Source organism: Lichenostomus cassidix, chromosome 6 (genome assembly GCF_008360975.1).
Source record: "Lichenostomus cassidix isolate B80296 chromosome 6, HeHo_3.0, whole genome shotgun sequence".
Classification (NCBI taxonomy): domain Eukaryota; kingdom Metazoa; phylum Chordata; class Aves; order Passeriformes; family Meliphagidae; genus Lichenostomus; species Lichenostomus cassidix.
The window spans coordinates 31,363,490-31,383,657 of record NC_139487.1 but is presented as its reverse complement, the minus strand read 5'-3'; the positions used below and the strand labels follow the sequence as shown (position 1 = coordinate 31,383,657).

The 20,168-nt window shown below is 43.6% G+C and overlaps 1 protein-coding gene across 1 annotated transcript; it reads right to left on the bottom strand.

Annotated features, from left to right (window-relative positions):
• Nucleotides 1-1,480: 1,480 nt before the first annotated feature.
• LOC146435609 (hexokinase HKDC1-like) lies at nucleotides 1,481-20,012 on the bottom strand. The gene is made up of 18 exons (XM_085064329.1): nucleotides 19,724-20,012; nucleotides 16,018-16,180; nucleotides 13,375-13,523; nucleotides 13,175-13,294; nucleotides 12,288-12,383; nucleotides 11,314-11,413; nucleotides 10,501-10,684; nucleotides 10,037-10,192; nucleotides 9,056-9,289; nucleotides 8,291-8,595; nucleotides 7,866-8,014; nucleotides 7,657-7,776; nucleotides 6,048-6,143; nucleotides 5,857-5,956; nucleotides 5,096-5,279; nucleotides 4,222-4,377; nucleotides 3,259-3,492; nucleotides 1,481-2,609 (listed from the first exon to the last, which is right to left on the bottom strand). The coding sequence occupies exons 1-18, from the start codon at nucleotides 19,784-19,786 to the stop codon at nucleotides 2,465-2,467; spliced, it is 2,754 nt and encodes a 917-aa protein (XP_084920455.1). The 5' UTR covers nucleotides 19,787-20,012; the 3' UTR covers nucleotides 1,481-2,464.
• Between the last annotated feature and the right edge of the window lie 156 nt (nucleotides 20,013-20,168).

Below are 20,168 nucleotides of genomic sequence, written 5' to 3'. Positions count from 1 at the left end.
AGCTGCCTGGCTCCAGAGCAAGCCAGCTGCCAGCAGGAAAGGCAGAAGCACACGTGTCCTGGGCCTCAGGGACCTCAGCAAGAGCTGCTGAGCACTTTGTGAGCAGTTTCAGGTCCATGTGATCGGATTCCACGACACCCACAGACTTACTGGGAAAAAAAAACCTGCACACGCAAAAGAATATTATTGTGTGGGTCTAATCTACTGCAGAAAAGGAATAACTGCAGCCAAGGTGCAAACTGACTTCATGTGAGTATTTCATTTCCCAAAAAGACTAAAAAGAAAAATCAAAGCAAGACACAATTTCCTTCTAAATGTGAGGACTTTACCTTGTTTTGTTACTGATTTGCATTCCAATTGTGCAGAACAGGCTTTAGAATAAAAGTACAAAATATATTCTGCACCATACTCACGTGGCCATCCTGGGGCAAGTCTGCATCACCTTGTAGCAGATGTACAGAGACGTACTTCATTCACAGGAGCACTTTTGCTGTTAGCAGAATCCACTCCCCCAGAAAGGCCCCAAACCACACAGATAGTAAAAGATTTCACGTGCCAAAATCCCCTTTTTTCCCTTTGGGGCCTAGAACAGCCTGAAAGAGCTGTTCTAGGCCCCCCACAGCCTCAGTACTTGATTATTTTTCTTCTACACCCATCCCCCCCCACATTTAACCTGTTCATCACCAGCAATAAATTTCCATTCCAGATAACTGCCCTTACTACATAGGAAGCTTTGGTTTCTGCAGCTCTGTGGATTCTGAAACATAAAGAAGAAGTAAAACACCAAGTTTCTTGATAAAAGGAGAAAAACATTAAATATGAGTTCAAAACTTGTCTCTTCCCAACTGCTCAGTACAGTGAGCTCAGCACCATGAGGAGTTCCTTCTGAAGTGAAAATTATCTGCAAGTAGCTTTTACCCATTCAGTAACTCCAACACAGACACAGAGCTGTTGATATGTTTTGTTTTTTTAAAAAACTACAAAACAGGAAAGGTCTGCAGCTTCCAATTCTGAATTTGTGATTGCTAAATTTAAACCCAGCGGCGGCCTTGTTACAGATTATTACATAAACCAAACTGCTTATCCCCCTGCACCATAGTTACTTTTGACCTAACTAGGCTTAAAGCACATTTCTTGGCCCCACTTTCTGCTGTCAGCCTACAAGGAAGAAAATACCCACAAAGAGAGGATTAAAGGACACACAGGAATACTTGAGGACAGAGAATAGGCAAGGATACAGGTTTGCTGCTTCTCTGTACCATATTATTTTTCAGGTTTGTTCTGGGTAAATCAGGTGAGGGACATTTGGTTACAAAAGGCCATGGGCTCCATCCACTTTCACAATCACTGCAGTGCTGCTGAGTACTGTTACACATTTAGATTTAAAGAAAGGCTTAGGTTTAAAGATTTATGTTTTAAGAAAGTTCCCACTTGCCTGCATGTTCTTCCCACAGCTCAGAAGATGCACTAGACAGAGAAGTAAAGGCCCACAGCACCACAGATTTATTTACAAACAGACTACAAACAGGCAGAGCAGCAGGCAACAGAAAATGAAAACCAAGGATAAACTCCTTTGCACAAAATGGAAACAATTCTCTCAGGAGCAGGCAAGAAGATAACAGAGGGAAAACAAAGAGGAGAATTTCAGAAATTCAGGTGATTTTTTTTTTCTCTCTACACAGCTATTTTGGTGGCCTGTTTGATACTCTCTATGTAGCTGTGACATACACATAGCAAACTCTGTAAATCCTTCTACATTCTGCCTTTCCTCCAGTATCAAAAGAATTAGTCACAGTCAGAATCCATCCAGCACTGGTTTAGCTTTATGTGATTCAGATGCACTGATATATTTTGACACAAACTGATATTCTGCAGAATCACATTTTTTCTTTTACATTCATCTATTAAGCATGCCTCCTGTACTCAGAGCAACCAGTGCAGCAGTGGGGGGAGCATCATTGACCAAAGTCCATTAATTCGTTTTACCTGCAAATTTATTGTAAAACCTGTGAAGCATTGAACAAATATGGCCACTAGATAAGATGCAGCATCAGAATCTCAATATTCCTTGAGCCAGGCCAAGCCAAAACTAAAGCACACAAATCCTAAGAAACTAGGGATAAACTCAGTTGTGGTGCAGTAGCTTAATTAAGATGTTGTAAAAAGACACATTTGGGTTGATTTTGTTTGTTTTCACTCTCCCATGTGCATTATAGATGCATTGAAGGAGGTACAAAACTGAGTAGACTGTGGTATGCCAAGACATAAAGCCAGTGGGGAGCAGAAACAGCTGATCCAAGTTACCACAGGACAGAAAAATCCACAGTCCTGGTTGGTCAAAACCAGCTGCTCCCCAGAACCAGGTACCTGTGTGCTGATGCCTGGCAAAGCTATCTTGAATCACCACTCAGCAAACCCCTACTGCACGTGCCTGGCAGTGCTGAAATTACTCGACCGCTTATTTCTACTTTTGTCCAACATTAAGCAATCTTTTTGCAACCGCAGTAATGAGGGCAGCTCCCTTCCCACTTCCATCTTCAGAAAGCATGAAGGTCACATCACACTGAGGTGCCAGTTCCTTCACTGTTTCCCGCAGGACCCTGGAAAAACTGGAAGGAAAGGGAGAGAAGAACAGAACATTTAAGCAGCTGCTTTCTGATCTGAGATCTATGTATTTACATATAAGCAAGGAACCATAACCCCAGCCAACATCTTCCACAGCATTGCTTTCTTTTGCTTTTCCTCCTATTCATGGAAGATACAACTTTTTGTACACAATCAGATCCTAACTTTTCTTTCTCCACTTGAGTTTTGTTCAGCATGATGCCACACACTGCCCTCATCTTTAGAGATAATGAAGCAGGTTCTTTTCTACCAACTCAAAAGATAATGCATCTATTTCTAGGCCTTGCTTACAAAATGTTGACCCAACTCCAAAAATTCATGACAGCTTTCCATCTGGGAGACCTAGATATTGCAGAAATCTGCCAAAACATGGGAAAATAATTATTAGAAGAGTAAGTTCACTCAACATCCCAGAGAAAAGAGCCTCCCAGTGGTGATGAAAACTGGACTTGACTTTGCAATTTTTGATCCTTTGACTAGGCAAGGCGGAAATGACAGAATGCAGGGAAATGTGTTAGATCCTTACTCCCTTTCACATTTTGAATCACCTCAGCAGAAAGCTGGTACAGCTTGGTATATTTTCACAGTGAAAATGAGCAAACAGCAAAGGGAAGTGGTACCAAGGAAACTCACTGTGGATGGAGCTTGTACAAAGTCCCATCTACTCCAACGGTGATTTGCAAGTGCTCCACACCTCGGTTCTCCCTCTTCTTCTCCACAATGGCAGCCAGCCCTGCCCCACAGAGCTGGGCAGCTCTTCTTGAAACAACTCCACACACCTCCTTCACAATGATGCTGTCGTCACACGTGCTGTCCAGGCCGAGCTGCTGCAGGATGCGCCGCACTTGGAGGAGGGCGAGCCGGTCACTGCGCACAGGGAAGCACATGGAGCAGCAGGGCATTAGGGAAAGCTCCAGCAGCTGAGACACGTGTGATTCAAAGGAAATGAGATCACTTCAACTCTAACACTCTCCAGTTCTTTTATGGCAGATTTCTGTCTGAATTCAGATTGAAATCTTGCTCCTGCCCTTGCACCTTGCATCCTGCCCTTGCACCTTGCATCCTTTTATGTTAGGCTGTATCTCCAGAAAGCACAAACAGTAGTCATTCCTTTCACTCCCAAAGTCATGAGAGAGCAGAGCCAGATCAGCCACCTGACCGTTACTTTAGACCTCAAGGCTCAAACACTCTTTTCAAGGCTTTCCACAGCAGAAAAGTTTCAAATAGCCTCAAGACCATTGCAATCATGTAGAGACATATAGGTAAGCCCATATTCATGTATCACTGACATCTTAAGTACTATTTTAAGCCTCACAAGAAACACACCAAACATAATCACACTTGATGGCTAAGGCATCCAAGGTAACCCAGTTGTGTGGACCAGAAATGATAATTCATATGCTTACAGAATAACTCTAAGTCATCCAGTTCTCATTTTTAACTTTTATTCCGGAGGTAGGAAATGCACAAAGAAGAAAATTAAAACTGACTTAATTGACTTCTTGAAGGAAAGGGCTCCACACACTTGCAAAAGACTCTTTTCTAGGTGTCCTAGAAGACTTTATGTATTTAAACCATGTATATCTAACAACTTACCTCTCAATCTGAGACAGGAATTTTGTTTCAAATATGCCTCTTTTCCTGAGTGATTCCGAAATGTGTCCTCTGAACAGCAGCCCTTGTTTGGTTAAGTCAATCAAAATTTGCCTTACTATTTCACCTAGGTACATTCCACTGGTCATTTTTTCATACCTGTTGGGTCAAAAGAGGAATAAAAATGTTCATTTAAAGAGACGTCTCTGTTTAGCATGAGTGGTATGTACATGGCCTGTGAACTCCAAAAAGAGCAGCCAAGCTTGCAGAGCAATAGCCACTGAACTCCATCTTTCAACCATCAAAAATCTGTTTCAGTGACTTCAAGTGTAAACATTAATTACAATATATTTACCTGTGCCAAATGGTAACAGAAGTCGAAAAAAAACCTTGCAATATTGAACAGAAAATAGTGTTAAAGCCAGAGATCACACTGAAGTGAAAACCTTCCCTGTCCTCTCGTGACCAGTGAGTCACACCTAATCAATACTGTATTTACCCAACAAAGAATAGTCAAGTTCAGTTTATCCTCTTGCTTGAGTTGTATTTTACCTTTGAAAAATAACCCCAAGAAGAAGAACAAAGCACAGCCTAGACTTTGTGGGGAAATCTTAAAAGCTGCACTGTTTGGCAACGGCTTTAAGATGAAAACAGTGCTGTGGTAACAATGTACATCTTTGTTTCTTTCTTTGGGTTTTTTTCGGGGTTTTTCTTTGGTTGTTTTTTTATGTCTAGGTTACTTACCAAGCAACAAAAGAAATGAAATATTAAAATTTCCTTTCTGATTATTCATTCATTAAGCACATTTTAAAAAGCAGCCAGTGTCCCTTCAAGACTGACTTCATTGGGCTCTTGACATCAGGACCATCACATTTACCTCTGTTTCCCTGGGTTTAGTGAGCCTTCATCTACTTCTTCATCATATTTTGTCCTGATGTTGTCAATGCAGCCGTTGTCACCAAACGCTCCCCATTCTGTATTAATGCACATTTTTCCTTCATTCCCTTCCACAATTTCTATGTTTTTCATGTCCTCCATGTAGCAAACATTGCTGCCGGTTCCTAGAAGGAAAGAAATGACAAGACTTCAGCTAGAAAAGTGAAGCAGCACCTGAAACTCATGGAAGATGATTGCAGTATTCATCTTAAAGTTCTCTGCCACACCTCAAATTTCAAGATCCCTTCCTACACAGGCCATTCTATGATTCTATGCTTAGATATACTTCTGGATCAAAACTTGGAGGAACCTATTGGGGGAAACATCTGAAAATCCCAACAAGAATTCATTCCGATTTTTAAAAATATTTACTTGTTCCATGGTCTATGACCTGGCTACACAGTAAATATGAATACACTTGTCAAAACAAGAATTCACATTCTATATACTTATATTCTTTTACCCTGCATACACTTGTTACGCACCAGCAGAGACATGATGAAAAGCCCAACAGGTTCAGGAACTTATCTGCTGCAGTTTTTGTCAAGTTTCCTGTTGAATACCACACACATCTGTCAAGAATCCCAAGCAACTAATAATGCCTGATATCAAACTCAATAAATGGTGCTGGTTTACAAATTCCAAAGCCCAGCACTACATAGATGCTTTCTTCTCACAGTGGTCACCTGACCATCACTGTACCTGCAATAAGGCCAATCTCACAGTTTGGATCCTCATATCCACATGTCATCATGGTCCCAACAGTGTCATTCACCACTGCTACAATGTCCAAATCAAACTCCTGAAACACAAGTCACAATCAGTAGTGGAATGCCAGAGGAAGAGTGAGGGTGCATTAAATACACCAAAGCAAGCAGAAAAGAATAGCTCACATTTCTTCTCCTGATGGCCTCTCTCAGCATATCAACAACATCTTCCCCCTCACAGTCTGTTGCCTTGAATCCTTTTGTCCATCCCACAAGTGTTCCCTGAAACAGAAAAGAAAGGAAGTCATAAGTGAAGACAGAGAGCAGAATGTACATTGCAAGCATCAGCTTTTTCTTGCCTCCCACCCCAACTCCTTTTTTTTTTCTTTTTTTTTTCCTCAAATAATGTATTTCCCTGGACAGGTTACAGTGAGTGTCTAGTGCAAACTGTGCAAGTGTATTTTGTTACTCAACTGTGGATGGTAGTGACTCCAAGTTTACTCAGCTGTTTATCAAGGCACTGCACTCAGTGCCTTCTAAATCTCATTTGGGAAACCTCATCTCACTTCTTGTGCACATAGCCATTGTATTACCTGTGAGGGCAAGACTGCAAAAAATACTTTCCCTGTAAATAAATACTTATCAAATATTAATGAATATTTACTGTTAATTTTTGGGTCATTTACTGAAGGACATTTCACAACTCCAGGCATCACTAATTTGTTTCTTTTCAGACAACAACCTGGCCTGACAGAAGTTGATTTCCAGGTTATATGAAGTAATTAGATTTACTCTTAACTGGCTCAGGAACATCTGTCCAAATAAGAAAAAAAAAAATAGAGGGCATCTGGGAAAAAAATCTGTTATTAAGAAACACCCTCAAGTTCCACCATGAGTAAAAGACCAAACACACAGGGCAACATATTATAGGACCCTGACACAGATGTGTCTCACTCAGTTTGGCACCAGTACTGTGGAATGTGCTTCCTAATCATTTGTCATGACCTAAATGCTGCGCTGTAGGTTTGGAAGGCATATGGATTCATGTCTCCACAACAGGCCAAGTGCTATTGGTATACTCTCAACTGTGAGCTGGAAATTGAGGCAGAGAAGACTAGCTTCCAGGCTTAAAAGCTATTGTGAAACCCACCAGGATACAAAAACATTCAATAAAATAGCAGTCTCATTTCCCCAATAGCATACATATTCGACTATAACTAAGCAGCACAACATCCCCTGCAGCTCTTTGGAAATTCATAAAAATAATCCTTTCTTACATAAGATCTGAAAAGATAAAAGATATAATATCTGTCAAAAAGCCAACTCTTCCAAGCTGAACAAGAAAACTCAGGTCAGCCCACTAACACTCAACAAAAAGAGGCTAATGTAGTGCAGAAGTTACAGAGTCAGAGCTGTGCAGCACAGCTTGGAAAACACCCTAGTTCTGTAGCTAAGCAAGCAGAAGGAGTCATTTGTTATCTCTTTCCATTGAAGAGTTATGACAGTGTAAGGATATTTCTGGGTTATTTAAAAATATGCAGTTCATTTTGCTGTCATGAGGGCTTAGTCTTTATAGAACAAAAGCAAGTTATGTCCACCACTTATCAGATACAAGAAGTTAAAGTTGTGCCTCCCATATTTACATAGGATGATAACTTTCTCATTAAACACATCTAATTTGCAAAGTAAAGTAATAACATTGTCCAAACCAACAAATCACCCTTGCCCAAAATGGTGTCCTTTACCAAGCAGATGCAGAGCTGCCATTTGACCAATTCTGTACTGCAGTTCTTACCTTGTCAATGCTGGCTTGCCTGCAGGGGAAGGAGAAGGTGAAGCCCAGAGGAAGCCGAGCACCTTTAATCCCCATATACTCTAGAAAGTCTGCTATGCACTGGACAATATGGTCAAAGAGCTGGACAGAAAGAAAAAGCATATAAATCTCACAAGTAATTCCATACAATGGGCCTTGGCTGGATTAGTTAAACATTCATTTAAGATTACCTCTTCTCCTGTCCCTTGCATGATCTCCAAAGGAATGGCAAAGATTTTGTTATACATTTGCACTGATCTTCTTCTCCCGCTTTTGATTTTGACCAGCAAAACCCTGAAATTTGTGCCACCAAGATCAAGGGCAAGGAACTTCCCTTTCTCTGAGGGAGAAGAAAGGTATTTCATCTTGGTGCTTCTCGTAGCACGTTTGCCAGTCAGAATGACATACCTAAGATAGCACACTGTTCCCTATGGCATTTAGCCCATCAAGTCTGCTAGCATGAAGCTGAAGATAAGAGATAACATAGCAGGAAGCACCGGTTTGACAACAAAAATCCCCCTGGCATTTCCCAGATTAATTGGCATATTCCCTCCCCCCAGAAAACAGACAAGCAACTTCCCTGAACTGCCTCCAGGTGATCAGGAACTAACTTCACCTGTTCCATCTGGTGTCCCACAGACATACGTGGGCAGCATCTTCACTGTGGCATTGGCTTGCGTCTCTTTCTTCAGTCCATATTCCAGCTCAGCCCTCATTTTGTCCTTAACTTCTCTGAGAGTGCCCAGGGACAGCAGGAAAGGTGCCAGCGTGGCATCGATGCGCTGGCGCTGGGCTGCCAGTCTGTGTGCCACTGCTGTGACCATGGCAGCCCCTCTCCCACTGCCACTCACCGACAGCAGGAACCGCACGTCGCAGGTGGGCACCAGCCTCCTCACCACCTTGTGCAGACGTTTGGCGTATCTATCAGGGACAGAGAGTTTCTTTAGGCTCTCACAGGCCTTTCAGGCATGGTTTACTTCATCTCCATCTAGAATCAGACCTCCAACCAGTTCGGGAGAATAGCTAGAGAAAGTTTCCGATTTGGGAAAGCACAGGTTCAAAAACAGGGAGGTCGTAGAGGGAGAGAGAAAGAAAAGCAAAAACCCACAGTGAACTCTCAGTGCCCTGGAGGTCCAGGAGTCACTAGAAAAATTAGCTGCATTTCCCCAGACACCATTTTTCCAGGTCTCATGCTCTTCCCAACCCACCCCAAATTCTAAAGTTCCTTCAAGAGCTTTGCAATAACTGAGCCAGTTAGATCTCACCCCAAAGCTGCAGCAAAACCAGCAGTTTTCTGAAAAGCCACACATACATGTAGATGGAGACTCTTGGCAACACCAATATGTGGCCACCAATTACCAAATCCTCTTTAGTTACTTACTGGGGGTGGGTTTTATAAAGTCCCCCATCAATCCCAACAGTGGTTCGCATCCTCAGCAGCTTTTTATTCTCCCTGAGCCGGGTCAGGATGGCTGCCAAGGCGGCAGCACAGAGGTTGGCCGAGCGGAAGGAAACAATGGTGCAGACATGCTGAACAGCAACACAGTCCTCCTCAGAGGGAAACAGGTTCAGCTCGGTAAGGATCTCTTTTGTGTTGCTCAGACCTTCCTTGTACCTAACCCCAAAACAAAAGAATACATCACCAAATGCAAAGGCAGCACATAAATCAATACCTTGTCTCAAAAAGAAATGAGAGGAGACCTGGACACAGGTCTATCAGGCAGCATCATAACTGGTTCCCATAAACCAGTAAAGTCTTTCCCACTGTATTCCCAGAGGTACCCAGGGTAGAGAGGCTGCTTCCTGGGGTTTGGCTTTTGGTGAGACTTACCAATTAGCTAGTCAAGAAGAGAACAGAAAAAAATATTCCATAGAGGAGAGCACAAGAATGGATATACAGCTTCACTCAATACAACAAAGAAAATCATTCCCAGAGTGACAATAAGGACCAGGATTCCTCTTCAAAACACCAGAAACCAAGCTTTCCATGCAGTCGTCCATTAGCTGATCCAGAATCTGCACTACATCTCCAACCCCAGAATTCCCACATCAGAAAAGCTGAAAATTGCAATAATCATCCCACACGTTCAGGTCTCCAGAGAGGTTATTTAAACAACCTGCATCTGTGATGTTTAGCAATACATTTGTTACTGAGGTACTTTGCTAAAACTTTATCTTACACCAATTCCTACTTACAGTAAGGTCAACTTTTCTCCTAGGCAAAGAAAAAAATCAAATTGAACTGTTCAGGACCGTTCCCAGCACTCACAGATTATAATTACACATTCATTATCATTGCTGGGCTTGTGAAAGACTAACATTGAGAGCAGCTACTCTCAAAGAGCATATTACAGGTTCTTACTTTTCCATTGCAGACACATGTTTCATTTCAATCTTGCCCTTAGTAAGCAGAGCTGTTGACACTTTGCCATTGAAGAGCAGACCTTCCTTTGTCATTTTTAGGAGAATGAGTCTTACAAGTTCCCCCAAATACAGGCTGCTGATCATCTTCTCAAACCTGGAATGGAGCACAGGAAGGATTACAGGTGTTTACCAGCTCCTCTCTTTAGCCCTCCACAGCATCATACCAGAGCAATCACCTATATTTAACAACACATCAGCAACTGTAGCAGCAAATCCTTGGCCTGAAGCAAGCAGGTGTGAAAGGTACCCACCCTTCCCAGAAGTGAAAGATCTGGATAAGATAGAATCAGGATCAATGAATCTCAGGTTCACTTAACCCAATCCCTGTTCCAAAGGGACTCTTAGCATACGCGGGAAAAGCACTCAGAGCTCGGACTGCAAGTCAGTCAGGGAATCACTTACAATTGTTTTCCAGGATTGAGAGATCCCAGATCCAGCTCCCGATCAAACTCCGTGCGGAGGTCATCCAAAGCACCGTCATCTCCAAAGGCACCCCACTCCGTGTTAATGCACATCCTCCCTTCGTCCCCTTCCACCAGATCAATGTGCCTCATCTCCTCCATGTAGCATGCATTGGTGCCAGTCCCTGTGAGTATTGGATAAACCACTGTTTGTTCCAGGTGTGATTTTTGTTTGTTTTAAGTCCACATATTTGGGAATAAGTCAGTATGCTACCTTTGGAGGAAAATACAAACCCATAACCCTCTGGCACAGGATGCTAATATAGGCCACCTGCACCTGTGAAATCATCATTTCACAGTGAGAGAAAAAAACACTGAAATTATTCTAAGGCTTGACTTGTTTAAAAACATTTTTATTCTTTTTCAAATGTACTTCTGTGCACCTAATAAAAGCTATCATGGTGCACGAAATGGAGAAACTGTGGAAAACATAGCTGGTACTAACTACCAGACGTGAGGGGAATTCAGCTTTCTCTGGACACACACAGTAATTTTCTATACAGTCAGCAGAAAAGTTTAGTATGCTGGTCACAACTGAGCCCAGACAAAATGGGGACTGTGGTATTTAATGGCAATGTGATCAGCATAAAAACAGCTGCTTTACAGAAGGCAGCCAGGCTTGAAAATCCAACCGTTGTTTTTTCCATTTTCTTTCTGCTCTTTCCTGTATTGTGAAACTCTCTCCTATTGCAGATTTGTAATAATTCAACAAATGAGGGGGAAGAAACCCTTCACAGTTAACAGAAAAAATTACCAATTATGAGTCCAACTTCACAGTGGTGGTCATCATATCCGCAAGTCATCATGGTTCCCACGGTGTCATTGACCAGTGCCAAAACATCAACATCTATGTCCTAATAGCATAAAGATGAGTGATTAACAGGGAAAAAAGCTTAGAAAGCCTCCTGTGTGATAAAGCACCAGCATGCAGACATACTCCCTGGGTTGCACTTTGAAGGCCTCATTCAGGAAAATGCCTTGGTTGAAAGACACATTACTTCCTTTTACAACACTCTTCCCACAACCTTGTAAAGTTACAAATATCTCTGACTTCTCAAGTGTTTCACCAGCCTCTTTGCCTGAAGGATTTGTTTTTCCCCAATCTCAACTCATTTGCCAGAAAAGCGACATGTTATTGGTGTGAATGTTGCGATATTTTGCTTACAGGCTGTGTGAAAGGAAAACATCCCACCACCTGAGCAGATGCCAGCAAATGGGACAGAAAACATACATAAGTGCAGCTATGGCTGTGCAGCAGTACCACACTCAAGTAAAAAAATCCTATCAAGGTTGCGCAGTTTTCCTTTCACACTTATCAAAGGATTGTTGTAACTCAGATGCCAACACCAGCAGGAGGCCACACTTCACCCAGGAAGCCTCAGATCCTTTGTTACTTCTAACTACAAGACTGATGTAGAAAAAGAAGTGAACCAAAATCAAGGCTGGATTTTTTACCAGACAGTAAGACAGTGGGGCCATACTGGTGTGCTGTCACAGCCAGCCTGGCTTATCAGCATGCAGCTGCCCTTGCTGTTACTGGGGCAGCCTGAGTTACAGCTGCGAGAGAGATTCAGATCTACCAGATGTACAGCCACATCGGACACTTGTTACTGACCATCCCTGAAGGATGTCTGACAATTCTCAAAAGAACCTGCACACCAAGAGCTGATTTCCCAGGAGGACATTCTGAGGCCACTCGGGTTCAGCTCCTGCAGGTACAAAACTTGCCTTATGCTTCTGGAGGGCCTTGCGCAGAGAGCTGACCACATCAGTGTCCTGAACTCCTCGGACCTTGAAGTGTTTAGTCCATCCAAGAAGAATCCCCTGGAAAGTAAAAGGTCAGTGACACAAAAGCATACAAACTTTAGTATACGAACCACAAAGCCAGCCAAGACCAAAGTCTATGGAGAAGTGCACTATGTCTCTCCACACATTAAAACTGAGCCAAAGTAAGTCAGAGCAGAACATCTTACCTTGGGGTGCCTGTCAGTACTAACACAACCAAACAGTTGTGTTAAAATCATAAAGTCCCAGTTCTACAAATGCTTCTCCCTGTGCTTCATTTAAAGCACACGTGGCTTTCCTGATGCTCATCACAATCTAATAGCATTAAGCAAAAAGCATGTGCAGGACTGGGACCCAAAGCACAGACCCCTAGAAATAAGAGAGGCTAGAGTGAGAAAACACAAAATAATTGCAACCAGCCTTCATTTCCCCAAGAGGTGTCTTGAACAGCTCACCTACAGGTATTTCCTATTCAGAATCAACTGTAAATAAAAAATTGAGAGTGATTAAAAAAATAAAAATACTTCAAGACAAAAGTACATGTCTATTTCTAATAGTGTTAATACAAGAGTACATGGTTCCTGTGGAGTTGGGTACTGATTAAGCAATAGAATAGCTTTAATTTAAAGATCATGCTGCCTTGAGATCAGAAAAGAATGGTGGAATGGTAGTCAAGTCTAGTTAAATGCTAAAGGTCATCCATGCCTTCTTCAGAGAGCTATGTAGACATGACACCGCATAACAGCCTCGGGGTAACACCCCCATTCAACAGCTTCTCCAGGTTCTGCAAGGAGCTCAGCTTGACAATAATATTTCTTTATGCATCTTACCTCTTCCAATTTGGTCTGTTTGCATGGAAAAGAAAATGTAAAGCCAAGAGGTAACTTCTTATGCTTCAGGTTTTTGGTCTCCATGAAGTCTACCAGACAGTCAGCAACATAATCAAAGAGCTGCACAAGAAAGAGAGGACAGTTGGGCTGTGTCCTGCAGGCAAGTGCTCCAGCACAGCACCACCACAGCAGTGCCCTACCTCGGCTCTGTTTCCCTGTATGACCTCCTTGGGTGTGGGGTAAAACTTGCTCTCCAGCTGGCTGCTCTGCTTCCCATCATCAAACACCTTCACCTGGTGCGTGCGAAACTGGGAGCCACCCAGGTCAACAGCAAGGAAGTCACCCTTCTCTGCAACACAAGCGGGCAACCATCACTGGTGATGGCCACGAAAGCCAGTCTCAGATGCCATGCTGGAGGCCACAGCCCAGGGCCCTCCTGCACCACAGCCACAGGCTCTCCTGCCCCATCATCGCAGATCTTTATCCTATGGGCCTAGGAGCATCAGAAAGATTGAAAGTTGGAAACCCTAAGCAAGGCTATCAGGTCTCTCTGGCTAGCTTGCTATGTAACATGTAATTTAATTTTCATTTGGCAATTTGGGTTTGTCCATCCTGCTCCTTCCACAGCAGCGTATTTTCAAGCTGCAAAAGGAGGAGCTTTCCAGCAGGAAAGGCCCAAAGCAACTGCAAAGGCAACCAAAGCACACATGGGCTGAAAAACTCACCTGAAATGTGGGAGAATCAGAGTGTAAGATCATTACCTGTAGCCAGGATTTGCAGCCATATGTTAAGATTCAGCTCTAGTGCAGAAGCCAACTTCCAAGTGGGGCAAAACTAATTTGCTACCTAAAGTCAACCAACACAATTCTTTTCAAATGCCTTTTGGTGTTTCTGTAAAAGTACCATTTGGTTTCACAGTAAGTCCATTTTGTACTTAGTGTGTACAAAAAAGTACATTTTGTTTTCACCATTTTGCTCAAACACATACCACTCCAGCAGCAGACTTAAGATGGAAGGACAGTTTGGCCTCACTGCTGCAATAAAACAATTGTTTATCCCACACACAGGAAAAGGCCCATCCCAAAAGGACAACACAATGGTATGTGCCTAGCCTTGTATGATCTTTGTTCCACAGTCCAAACACCTGATTAAATTTTATCAAATCTGGTCCTGAAAGCAAAGGAAGCAGGAAATTCTACCTGTAATACCATGGTCAGCTATTAAAGGTGAGGAGGCAGATTGGGTTACTCAGTAAACTGTGACATTAGTGAGATCATTAATTCCTAAACAATGACAAACTGATGATGCTCCATATGAGTCATTTCAGGCAGCAACACTGAGGGCACAAAAAAAATCTTAAAGTTCAATGCTATTGTAAATGGGGAATAACCACCCAAGTATGAGGTGCTTAAACCTGCTGAAGGTCTGTCTGGAAGCAAAATAACCAACAAGGATTTTTCAAGAGAGCAAAAATAGAAAAATCAATGTGATACCTAAAGTAGGCAGCGTGTCAATAAGATATAGCCCAGCTTGATGCTGCAGCATGTCCCTGACACATCAGAAAGGTCACACAGGTCAGAAGAGCACTGTCCAACCTGGGCCTTGAAGAACATGAACTCTTGCAACAGTGATGACACTACACCCAATTCCCCAAGTCTCCTGGCCTTGGGGGCTCCATGCTGTTTCAAACAGCATCAGTGAGACCTCGGGACCAGTGACAGTCACTGAGATTGCAAGGGTTAAAAAAGTACTTCTTTCTGTTCGATTAAGGTAGCAGCAAAGGAAGAATGCCCACTTCCATCCAGGTAGCCTGTGTATAATTTCTCTCAGACACACCTCATTTCAAGGGACTTGCCTTCAAATGCCATTAATTAATGCTACCTCTTTTATGCCATTAAAACTGTTATTCCTCATTTAACTGCAGGGAAATTATGTTCAGAAGGAACAAAGTCATGTGGAAATAAGGTACAAAGCTAACATTTCTCTTCAGGTTTCTGCACAGCTAGTTTACACTGAGTCCTGACCTAGGCCAGATGCAGAGTCCTGCACAAATTTACTTGGTTAAACCTGGGAAAAATGTAATTTTCTGTCAGCCTGCACTGCCAGGAGCCAGATGAGGAGTTATTTTGAATGCGCATACTTTCCAAAAAAGATGAGCTTTTAGTTCCTATCTCACATCACATCTTCCCAGACGACACTACTGCACTTTCTCCCTCTCTGTTTAAGTCTCAGCTGAAGTACCAGAGCAGACAGTTTCCTGGTAGAACCCATTCAGAAGCAGATTTTCCCAATGCAGAAAGCAAGGAAGGGCAGAAAGGATCACATTCAGGGGAATTAGAAAAAGCAATGCAGAGCTTGGGGATCACAGCTCTGAGGATGCTACACCGATGTCACTTGGCAATTTGAGGGGTTTCACTGCAGCATCCTGACCTCCCTGTAGCTCCAAGAAGGCCAGGCCACACATCTCACACCTGCAGTACACTGCACTGCAGACTCTGAGCTGTAGAGGCTGCCCTTGTCATGTCCAGCCACAGCTCCTACAGCAAGGCCTGCACTAGGAACAGATGGGAGAGGCTGTTCCTGAGCACTCTCTAGGTCCTTTCCTCAAACAAGCAGCACTAGGTCAAAATCCACCTGGTGCAAGGAAAAAAACTCTCTGCCAGCATTCCCCCAGGCTGTTGTCTCCTCAATAGAAATCTGCTTTCTCAGTGAGATAGGCAGTAACCCAAAGCCACTGGCTGCCCTGTATCTCTGCTGTATCCTGTATACTCCTGTATCCTGGAGTACTGACAGCAGCTCATTTGTCTACACCAGCAGTGCTGTGCTGGAGCAGGGGGACTCACCTGAGCCATCGGGCAGCGAGCGCACGAATGACGGCAGCATTTTCACTGTTGCCGTGGGGTTTGTGTCTCTGCCCAGGCCCTTCACCATCTCAGCCTGGAATCGAGCCATGACATCCAGCAAGACATCATCGGAGAGGCGCAGCTGGTACAGGTACCTGTCAACCTGAAAGGCGGAAAGTGTTACTCAGAGGCATGCAGGGTCCTTGGTGCTCAGCGGCTGTTGATTGTTCATTTCATTTTTGACCTCAGCACCTAAGTTCCCATGACTATCAGTGCAAGCAAGCTCCAGGTCATCATCAGGACATTCACTGTTCTAAAAATTTTGTTTTGAAAATGTTTAATGCAGCCTTGGTGAGTTACTGCCCAAAAGTTGGCCGTCTTTTCTGAGGGCTCAGTAACTTGACAATCTGTGTTAGCCAGTGGGGTTTGCTTGAGACCCTAACAAGCTGTTTTCACACCATCCTCTCCTCCTATAGATGAAATAGAACTGCAAAGTATCTCAATCTGGTGACAATTTGACCTTTCTGAGGCAGGTCCAGAAAATGCCACCAGTACCCAAGCATGTCAGCCACAACCCAAAAACATCTATTCAGCTACTGCTTCACTCCACAGACAATTAACTTTGTTGGCATGCCAGGCTGGAAATCAAAGCCTTTTTCTCACTCCAGCTCCGCTCTCCATTCTGTTGTGATTCTAAGACTACATCTAAAACTCATTTTTGGGCACAATCAATACCCTTTGTTAAAGTCTGTAACTCAAATACATCAAAATAGAAGCCAGTTGAATATGAAGGACTTGAAAAGTATCTATGAAGCAGCTCATTCAGGTAAACTGGCAGAGAAGCTAATCAGTGTTTATGCTTCATCAGGGCAAAGTGATAGGTTTTTTCCTTCAGGACCACATGTTGCTGGGACTGACACATACCTGCAGGGCTGTAAGCAGTGTGGCCTAGAAACTACATAGGTGGGTACAACAAAAGAAGAGCACAGCAAAATAAGAATCCATCAACATCCAGAAGATTTGCCACTGGGGAGCCAAACTTTGGTGCTGTATAAACATGATGCAGGCATAATAATTGTGAGCTCCAAATAGCTGGATGTCCCTGAAGGGCAATTTGTGTTTGCATCCCACTCCCCACCACATGAGACTCAGGGCCAGAGGAGGTGAGCAGGGGAGAGAGGTGAAGCAGTTTCCAATATTTTGCTAGTACAGACACTAGCTCCTGCACCATGGGCTATGCTCTTATGCTGCTTTATCTGTACAGAGCATATCAGTCCATTTACATAGGGAGGTCTGGAGGGCTGAAAGAACACAAATCAAGTCCCACCAGCAATAAGGCAGGATTTAAAAGGTTGCATTGTTTCAACAAAAGACAATGCAGTGTGTAGGTGAATTGACCTGTGCTGCAATTTGGACTGGCCACCTATTTTAATGAGGCACAAACTAGTTATCTATAGTCTCATTTTAAACTGATGGTCAGCAATGACCCATCTGAAAGAGCCAGGACCCTGAAAGTCACTCCACTCCAACACTTACTTAACACACACAGGAGGGTGCACACAGAGGAAGAAGTGTTAAAGTACAAGATGCAATTGTCCAAGAGCAGCAGCTGCCTTCAGATACAGCTGTGCCTTGAAAAGGCCATTATTCAGATTTGTCATTTTAGCCCTTGTTTGCACAAGCACTTCTGATTTCCTGATTTTCTCCAATGGTTTTTGGGGCACCACCACTGTGTAGGATCTATCATCTCAGCCCACGCATATATACCACATTTTTGGAGAAAATATATAATGACTGGAGACATACAGCACTCATGCACTCTGACACAGACCCAAATAGTCTTGTGACAGAAATCCTTGTGAGATAAAAACCTTCAAGAGTAATAAAAATTATCATGTCTGTTTACAGAGAACATGCATTAGCTCTCTGCTGCCCACAAACACTGCATTCCCCACCCTGTTTACCTACAACCATAGGAGCAGATAGTCCTCTCCAGGGAACTAGATAAGGCAGAGCCCAGGAAAGCCTACTGGCTCTCCAGCCTGATTTACAATCACAGCAAGGCCCTGCTCACATATAATTTACTTGTAAATACAAGTACATTGGAATGGCCAGGCTGTGCTAAACCGAACTTGCTGCTTCCCTTCCATGAAACAAGAATAGTGCCTTGACTTATTTATGGAAATAGCACAGTTTTCACAGCAGGCAGGCTCTTGGTTTTGCCACCATGGAGTAAATAAGCCTGGGAGGGAGAGCTGGGAAGGCATTCCTTCTTTCTAATTAGGGAGAAATCAATTCTGTTCTGTACAGCCTACCCCGGCCCCTGAAAAGAGATGTCTGAGGAGCATGCGGTTTCTTGTCTTCAAGAAGACCTAGCGTGCACCTAGTAGAAAAACTGATTTCTTTAATGGCTTTGCCAGATTCCTCTGCCCTCTCCTTTCCATTGTCCTCACTTCAGGGAAGTCCTTCCTCAACTACAAGCTGAATGTTTCTCTGAAAAGCCTGCTCCACCCAAGCACCGCTCCAAAAGGTCTCTCTTTCTTAGTAAAAAGAAAGAAGAAATATCAGCTAGTAAAAAGAAAGAAGAGATATCAGCTCCTCACACAGGGGAGGGGCAGAGGCCTTTTCCTGATCACATTAAATCCTATGGATAAAAGGGCTATGACTGAGTCGGAGACATCCCATTGTTGAGGTACCAGTAACTCTCTTGGAATGCCTCTCTCCAAAATAGCATTAGTGGAAGAAGCCCTCCTTAGAACAAGCTGCTCCATGTTTTGGGCACAGAGAGGAGAACCCAGAGTTGCTCCCTTTGCTGAAGAGCTCAGTGGTGCAAGTGGATCTATGCACCAACACCTTGGATCTCCTGCCATGCATCCACAGACAGCCCCACCTCCCGCTGGCTGGAAAACTAGAGCACAGAGCCTGGCAGCAACAGCCACCACACAGCACTAAATGGAGACACAAGGAGTACAGAGGACCCACAGGGGACATGTCCAGAAACCAGAGGACCTCTGACCCATGAAGCTTACTGGTCTCACATGGTCTTATGATGCACATGAACCCAAAACCCAATTCCAGCGTGGCTATGAAAGGAGATTAGGGAAGAGCAACCATTAGGCACCTCACTCCCAGCACTGATGGCATCAGATCTGAGCCATCTCCAGCTTTTCCAACTGCAATTAAAGGTCACACCTATAAACGTCAGAGCGATTAGCTAGTTTTGGACAACCAGAGAGGAGGCACAGGCACACCAATACCACTTGGAAATGTCTCCTGAATCTCAGCAGACCTGGACTAAAGACCATGGGGGTTTTGCCTATCCCTGCTATGTGAGTGACTCTTGATTCCTACTCAGATTAAGAAATCCCATCGTTTACACTACACTTGCAAAGGGACTCAGCAAGAGTCACCCCTTCTGTCCTCTGGGCTCAACCACACCATGCCAGACACAGCTTAGGCACTTTCCCTTACTGATGAGAATTTGCTCCATTACTGGAAGAGCACTTATAACTGTGCAGGGAAAAGCACCAACCAGACCTATTTTCCCACTCGTCATATGGTTTAGGGTCTAAATACCTCCTACCACATTTGGCTGAATGGCTTTAGTGGATAATGCCATTATATGGTCTGCATTACGTACTGCAGACCCCTCTGTATCTGGGTAACACAGTTCTCAAAACAGCAATCAGCTAACACTGCATCTTACCTTTTTTATTTGATCCTCTTTTAGCTTTGTGAAATGGAAAGCTAGCAAGTGGACGGCAAACATTTTCTTGAAGCAGATGGATGAATCAGCAGTGACAAAGCTGCTGTGAGTAACTCCAAAGCGACAGGTGTTTATTCACGAAGCTGGAGCTAGAGAAACTTCAGCTGAGGCATTTTCCCCAGTGTGGAATAGTGGAGTTCCTGGGAAATTGAGTCCAGAAATAAATCCATCCAGTGTTGATCGGCTCAGGGATTAAACTTCTGCCTCTTTGTATCACACCCCCCACACATCAACCCAAAGTCCCTCCCTCCCCAGCTACACACTTCATTGTGCCACAGCAGGCACCTGGAGAGCTGCCAAGCTGAAGAGGAGAAAAATCGATTTTGTTACTGCCCCACTTGGGAATTGTTACCACTTCTCAATGCAGTTGCTACGCAGCCTGCCC